An 8,135-nucleotide genomic window follows, 5' to 3' on the forward strand; every position below is an offset into this window, starting at 1 on the left:
TCTTCTCTTTCACCCACTAGCTACTTTTTTCTTGGCAAATTTGAACCAAAGGGACAGAGAAAATAATTTTTCCAAGAAAAGCCAAACAGATCCTGAGAGAAGATAGTTAGAGAAAATGAATATCCTTTGCCCTGAAAGTGTTTCAGCCAAGTGGAAAAAAGTGATAATCAGAAAGCTTCTTCAGGGTCAGAAGGCTGCAACACAGCTCAAGGTTCTGCTTGAAAAGCCATTTGAGGATGATGAGTCTCTCTCCTCTAAAGAACTCGTGGCCAGTGTACTGAGATCTTTCACCGAGGCTCTTTCTGTCATAACTTCTTCCTCAGAACCCGGTGGTGATGGTGAGGTAGCTCATCAGAATCTGCTGAATTCCGGCGAGGATGGGTCTCCATTAGCGTCTGGAGATTCCGGTGAGAGTAGGAAGAGATCCTCGCCGGCCAGAAAGGGTGGGAGAGGTTGCTACCAAAGAAGGTTATCTTTTATCGATTCTCTTTCTGATCATGAATCTACAGTTTTACTTCAGTGACATATTTTTTAATTCACTTCCTTACCCAATAAAGCCTTGTTTTGTCGGCGATTCGGGTTAGTGGGATGATTTGACGAATTGGGATATGTACGGAAGTACGGACATATTTAGAGTAGCATTGTTAATAATGGGTGAAACTGTGAAAGACCCCTTTTTTATGAAATTTTTTTGAAACTTTGAGAATAAGTTGGACTTTATGATATATATATAAAGAATTAATGGAGTTAATCGTATATGTTGAATTTAATTTGTTTAAGAGATTTTCAAGTATTCAGATCCAATTGTGGGTTGCTTTTATTTTTAGTTACACGCTTGCTTTGAAATATTTGGCAGATTCAGAATGTCATTGTATGTTGTATTGTACATGAAATGATGACATGCATGGGACATATTGAATCGTTGTTGCGCAGGAAGGGTGCACAGACAAGAACCACACTCTCCCACACCACCAATGATAATTATGCATGGAGGAAGTACGGACAAAAGGGAATCCAGAATTCCAAATTCCCCAGGTAATCATTGTTTATATTAATCTTTTCTTCTAATTTTAATATTCATTAGGAAGATATTCTGAGATGGTATACCTATACATGATTTTATACATAATAGTTGCATTACAAGTAACTTTCCTTTTCTTTTTCTGGTTATTAATTTTTCTATCAGCACTTAGAAATATCATATTTGAAAAATGACTTTAATAAGGTTAGAAGTGAAGAGTCTCTGTCTCATATCAAAAGTAGATATTAAACAAAAACAGATGCAGTTAAGAGGGGAAATATAGCAGCAACCAACTTAGAAACTTGCTGAAAGTTGAGAAAACTGTTTAGAACTTAATGAGGACACTTGAAGAGGACATTCTAATTTATTAGTATTGATCAGTACTGTGTACTGGGTACTATGAGAGTGTGAGTTTTGTAATATTTTGTGATTTTTGCTTTAAAAGATTTGTCATGTAACTCACATTGTTATTAATAATTTGCAGGAGTTACTTCAGGTGCAGTCACAAGCTTGATCAAGGTTGCAAAGCAACCAAACAGGTGCAGCTGACACAAGAGAATCCTGATATGTACCAAATTATGTACATTGGCATTCACACATGTAAAGCCACCCCCAATGCTACACATTTGGTAACATATTCTAGTACTGGGGAATCATTTATTCTGAATTCTGATCCTGACTCAAAGATACCAAATGAACAGGATCACCATATTAGCTCCCCAAGCCTAACTATAAAACAAGTATATCTCAAAGAAGACAATTCGAGTGATGTTACAGATCACATGTTGGATCGTAGCCTGTTGTCGGATTTGAAGGATTTTGAAGCCTACAAGCCTGTCATTATGCCTTTAAAAGTGGAATCTGTTAATACAGATTCATGTACAGTTTCTCAACATTTGGACATAGATCTCCAGGTGGAGTCTGTTCATTTTGGCACTGACTTCCACTTTGATGAGAGTCAGTTGCTTTCCTGCTTTGATTAGATTCCTAAGATTAATTGTTTAGATTAGGATTTTGATCATCTCATTTTTCTTAATAACATGATTGTATTGTGTTTTGAGAGAGAGAAAAAAAAAACACAGTTTGTGTGTGTAGGGACTAAAGTTACCCGTGCAAGGGTTCGTCCTTCATGCACAAAAGTACTTATTTTTCTCTCTTACAACTATAACACTTTCATGTTTTTATGAAAAATGAAAGGATACAAATCCGATAAATTTAGATACTGGATTTTCGTTTTTCACAGTTTCCTCCTCTATGAGAGTGTGTCACTTTGATCTTTCTCAGTTGCATAAATAATTAATCAATCTCATGGAATGTATGTCTGTATGTGCTTTGTAAAAAAATTATGAACAAAGCCAGCTTTTTATGCGTATTGTCTATTTTGTATGCATAGCTTGCCTTTTATTTTATATCCTTTCAAATCATGCATGAGTATATAGAGCCAACAACGTCCTTAAAATTTGATTGAGTACAAGTGGAGTACGAGTGTCTAGCCAAAAAATTGAGTACAAGGATATATAAGTATTAGAGAGGGTAATTGTCTAATTGATGGGTGGAAGATATATAATCAGTACTTGCGTTCTAGCAAATGATCAAAAGAGGTCATTTTCAGAATCAACTTGGAATTAAAGAGTTGAAAAAGTAAATAAATCTTTGCGATATAACCCTAAATAAATTTGGGGGTTTGATTTTCTCATGTTAAATGAGAATTCAATTCTCATGTTGTAGAGATAAAAAACATGTGGGACCCATGTGTTAGAAAAAATTATATGTAGGACCCATGTCAGCACGGAAATCGAAGGGTGTGTAGGAAAATTTGAATTCTCATGTTAAATGAGAATTATAAAACCCATAAATTTGATTAAGTTTAAGATTTAGATTTGTAATAATACATATATACTTGTCAGTTGTCACTACTATATCTGTCAATTCTTTCAAATTTTCAATGGCTATTAAATCTGGCATGGGTTGTTTTTCCTCTTGATAGCAACAACTTAATTATTTTTGTTTTATTCAACCCAATAGTGCATAAAAGTAAATATCATTACCAACTTGGCCATCTTGAACATATATTCTAAAGCAATTAGGTTTGGTTTAGTAATAAGAGATTTGGATAAGTTGTAATAAGTTGTATGTTCAATTTCTACTTGTATATATATATAAAAAAAAATCTTTAACATTTTCTATATTTTTGCTTCCTTATCTTCCTCAGATTGTCATATGCCTCTAACTCTTTCACTTCAACAGTCATGTTTTCCTTGGATGCAATAGTTATGTATAAAAAAATTAAGTTACAAAGCATGCATTTGAAGTAATAAAATCAAGACTCAATCTTTAACCTAAATTAAAGAAAGTTCTTTCTTACCAAGAAGCTTCAACCCAAGTGGGTATATGCCATCCAAGCTTCAAACCACCAAAAAGAGGGACTTTTTAAGCTTCTTCACCCTTCTTCTCAACTGGTTCACAAGGTGCACGAATTTGATTCTTCAAAGTTTTATTCTTTTTCCATACAAGAAGTTTTTAGGTGAATGATGGTGTTTAGGCTTTAGTTTCAAGGTTAAGTTTGGTGAAAAAGATAGAGAAAGGTGATGACTTTGCTTGCTCCATGAGAGGAAAATGAAACCCTAGGAGACGAGAGGAAGGTGCTGCCTTAGGGTTTACAAAATGAAGAAACGAAATAGAGGGGAAAGGGTGGGTTGTTTGGTATAGGTTTTCATTTGAGTTTGATGGGGAAATGTGGGTGGGTATTGAAAAAGACCATGTTTGATTCAAGTTTTGGAAAAAAAAAGACTAGCTAAATAGGAAGCCTAGGCAATTAGATTTGTGTTCTTTTTTTGCTCAAACTATCTATTTCACAAATACCACTTTGGGTGTGGTATTTTAGGATAGGTGGGGAAGTGATATTTAAGGAAATCAAGTTATTGATGTGGGACTCTCAATTTTAGGTAGTGATTTGTTTAAAAAATATTGATAATGGGGTGTTTTGGTCAATTCAACCAATTTTTCCATCACTATTTTACATTCAACTAAATATAGATTTTGTAAATTTACATAAATTTCTTCGGTAATATTTCGGTGAACCAAACATCTTTTTTTAAACTTTTCCATCAAACTCACTTTCCTACTATTTTCCCAGTAAAAAAAATATTTTCTCTACCAAACGCCCCCTAAGTGAGTCAACTAAATCTAGTGGGTAATTACACTTCAAACTCACTCACTTAATTCTCCATCACTCTTAACATAAGCATTCTTATAGTCATTGTAACTTTATAAAATTTATGAAATAATAATCACTAATTAATCTTTTCTAGTTTCCGGTTACTTTTGCCTACGACAATTTTCACCGTGAAGTACATAGTGTCCACACTTTTCACAGAAAGTGATTTAATTTAAATAATTCGAGTTTCCTTCTAATTAACCTTTTTAATTATTATAATTTCCAAAAATCGCAATTTATTTTAAGTTTCCGGGTAATTTGCCTACACAGTTTGACCCCAAAAGGACAATGTTCAGAATTTTTTCAAAACGGTGATTTAATATCAAACAATTAAATATTTCATCTAATAATCCTCGTTTAATTATCATTGATTTCTAAAATCCCAATTTAATGGTTTGGATTCTTACAATACGCTATGTTGCTTTAGTTGTTTGTACTTTGATGTTACGGAATAAAGTCAATTTGAGTAAAACTTACATTCCAAGTCTTCTGTATAATATACATATGTAACTAGAGTTTAAAATACCGAGGTAACATTCCTCGGTTAACAATTGAAGGATGTTACACAGATTATCCAGCTACCCATAACTAATCACCATCTCACTCAACCAATGAAGGAATAATTAAAATAGACAAGGTTTCGGCTAAGCCTCAACAATATAATTCGCCAAAATGCATCCTTCATAGAGCGGTAGGCTATGAAGGTAATCTAAACGAGTCAATTAGAAAACATATCAATTAAGCCGCCACACAAAAGCAGGCAACTGAGTCCACAAGGAGATAATGCCACATACTATTAATAGAGAGGAAAATACCTATATATATTCATTTTTTCGAGTACACTCATATACTGACTTGAGTGTGAGAGTGCCTTGTAGGCAAACAACCATCGTGTTCCTATCAAATCAATAATTTGCGGCATCTTGACTTCATCCCAAAAAACCATTCCACACAAAAGTCAGCGATCTCATAAATAGCAAATTCAAGCACAAAAATACATCAATTTAGGTATACTCAATCGTGTGTGATTAGACTCAATACCTTATGGTTTGATCTAAAATTAATTTGATAGCTATAGATTGTGATTATTTTTAGTATATACTTAAATTAATTCTTAAAAGATATTATATGAATATGAATTATATTAATTTTTAAAATAAAGATTATCACTTAAATTTTTAAAGTATATATTTCTCCAGTTATATTAATTTTTGAATTGATTGTATTCAAAAATAATTGTTAAATGCCTTTTGCAACGAATGCCTTCAATACTTTTAATACTTTAGTTGAAATGGTCAATTTTGTGTTATGTTTAGGTTTACCGTTAATTATTTCCAAAAAAAGGTTTACCGTTAATTATAAATGCGAATTACATTTATACTAACCGATGACAAAGAAGTTTGATGTTATATAATTAAAGTAAGAGAAGGATACTTTCAAAAAAAAAAAAAAAGGCAAGAGAAGGATAGTGGATTATACTAATTATTTGTGTAATATGGTACAAAATACTTTCTAACAAAAGTTTATACGAATGACAAGGCTGATGAATTCTAATAGGAAAAAATAATTTTACATAATAGAAACAAATTCATTGTGTAGTTGAAAATCAAAATAAAGTGCCTTCCCTTTTCTTGTGTATTGTTTCGCGAATAACTTTTTGTATTATTTGGTACGACCTAATGAATTATTTAAATTTAATACTTATGATTACAAGTATTTTATTTATGGGAAAAATATTTCTGCAGTTAATGCAGATAAGTTATCTGCATTTATTCCCAAAACGACGTCGTTTTGGTATCCAAATCTTAAAAAATTATAAGTATAAAGACTATTATAACCCTAAAATAAATTCAAATTACAAAAACACCATGATTTCCGCCCCAAAACGACGTCGTATTGGGCATACTGCAGATTCTGCAGAAAAAGCGAACCCTTTATTTATAAGATAAATATTTATTACAAGTTTTAATTACTAATTTCATTTTAAAAATTCCTTTAATGGAAATATTACAAAAATTTTGATAGGATATTTTTAAATCTAATGTAAATTAATATAAATATTTTTATAATCTTATAAAGTATAATAAAGAGGCACATATTTAAAATTTAATATAACCTTAACTTCATTTTATTTTATTTGTTTGTAACAATATTTTAATACTATATACATAATTTAACGAAAAATACTATTTTATTTATTTTGACATATTCATTGATTTTTCTAAGAACATTAAACATTTTATAGTTTTTTATGTATATTATTCACAAAATAATTTTATAATTTAACTAAGAAAATCTATTTAACCACTAACACGTGAATCAATTGTAAGGGGTTGTCTCAATTTTACCAAAACTCTTGAGTTTGAGTCTCTATGAACGTAGCTGTGTAGAAATTTGGTAAAGAAAATTATATCGCTCATATGATTTTATCAGGTTCGAATCAGATATTCGAGACCGATAAATCGATTCTCCAATAAATATAACGAACTCCATAAAAAATATTTGTAATATTTCCTTGTACACAATTGAAAAAATAGTTGGGAAAGTCACTAAAATTGATTTAATAGTAAGTGATTTACATAATTTACCTGAAATAATAGGTTCGAACCTCAGTCTAACCATTATATAAAAAAATAAAAAATAATTGGGAAACAAAAGTCTCAAAGTTCATTACACAAAGGCGGATTAATTGTGTATTGTTGAAAACTATAGGGATATGTCATTAGCAAAAGAAACAAAGTAAAAATAGTTGTTTTCGGTTTCGACAAATTTATTATTATTATTAAAAAAAAAAGAGAGTAATGAACGTCATCCTTAGCGTCATAATCAAACGTCATCCTTGGCTTTCGAAGGCAAAATGAAGCAATTATCGCGATCTGCTTCTTCAATAAATGTATTCAATTTGAATGTATTAAATTATACAATGTTAAAATATCATTAATGTTGTAAAATATTAATTTATAGATAAGATGAATTTTGAATTATGTAAGTTTTGACACTAATGGTGTTATTTTTTTCCATTTATGATTTCGCAACCATCACACTAACAGAGAATTGCTTCCTTGGTTGTAATACATATTGATGTTGTCTGTATTTATAATTCTACTTTGTCTTCTCTATTCTTCTTTGTCTTTTCTCTTATTTCTCTTGCTCACTTTGTCTTATAACACATCTTTCTCTCATCTTTTTCCCTTTATTTCATAAAAAATAATATATTAATAAAAATATTAAGTGAATAAAAAATTATATTATTTAAGGTAATAAAAATTAAAATATTTTTTGCACACTACTTTTTTTACATGTTTTAACGTAATAAAAGTGAGATGTAAGTATCATTATCTTTCAATTTATATAAAAATATTTTAGAATATTTTATATATATTTTTTAAATATAAAAGTCTCATTTTATAATGTTAAATATGTATCGTATTAATGACAAAATAAAAAATATAACTAATAATAACTCATTAAACTAATATCTCACATTTAATAATATAAAGCTTATCTCTTATTCTACTAAGACATAATAATTTTTTCTCCTACATATATATATATATAAATATAAAAATTTTATATGAAATCAAATGAAAAAATATATAAAAAATAAAATATAAATTCCACATATTTTTTATAATACACATTAACCCTCCCTTTTGTAGTTAGAAACTTTTTTCTTTATATAGATTATTCTCAGGTTTCACATCTCACATCAATAGCTCCTATTCTCACATTTCACCCACTTGCTACTTTTTCCTTGGCAACAAATCTGAAGCAAAGGGGAAAGGGCAATAAAAGTCAAACAGATTCTGAGAAAATGAATATCATTTGCCCTGAAAGTGTGTCAGCCAAGGGGAAAAGATTACAGAGGCTTTTTCCATCATAACTTCTTCCTCATAA

At 30.3% G+C, this 8,135-nt stretch overlaps 1 protein-coding gene across 1 annotated transcript; it reads left to right on the forward strand.

Moving 5' to 3' along the window:
* On the forward strand, positions 1-2,374 carry LOC133285907 (WRKY DNA-binding transcription factor 70-like). The gene is made up of 3 exons (XM_061483226.1): positions 1-468; positions 934-1,035; positions 1,506-2,374. Exons 1-3 carry the CDS (start codon positions 116-118, stop codon positions 2,002-2,004), a joined length of 954 nt encoding a protein of 317 aa, XP_061339210.1. The 5' UTR covers positions 1-115; the 3' UTR covers positions 2,005-2,374.
* Positions 2,375-8,135: the final 5,761 nt, after the last annotated feature.

Source organism: Gastrolobium bilobum, unplaced genomic scaffold (genome assembly GCF_033153095.1).
Source record: "Gastrolobium bilobum isolate Gb01-03AN ecotype WA unplaced genomic scaffold, APGP_CSIRO_Gbil_v1 utg1530, whole genome shotgun sequence".
Classification (NCBI taxonomy): Eukaryota; Viridiplantae; Streptophyta; class Magnoliopsida; order Fabales; family Fabaceae; genus Gastrolobium; species Gastrolobium bilobum.

What these genes read in the sequence shown, in the direction of transcription:
- LOC133285907 (XM_061483226.1), top strand. Translation starts at nt 116, where the DNA reads ATGAATATCCTTTGCCCTGAAAGTGTTTCAGCCAAGTGGAAAAAAGTG. An exon ending in AGAGGTTGCTACCAAAGAAG is followed by an intron (nt 469 to 933) that starts GTTATCTTTTAT and finishes GTTGTTGCGCAG; the next exon opens with GAAGGGTGCACAGACAAGAA. An exon ending in CAGAATTCCAAATTCCCCAG is followed by an intron (nt 1,036 to 1,505) that starts GTAATCATTGTT and finishes AATAATTTGCAG; the next exon opens with GAGTTACTTCAGGTGCAGTC.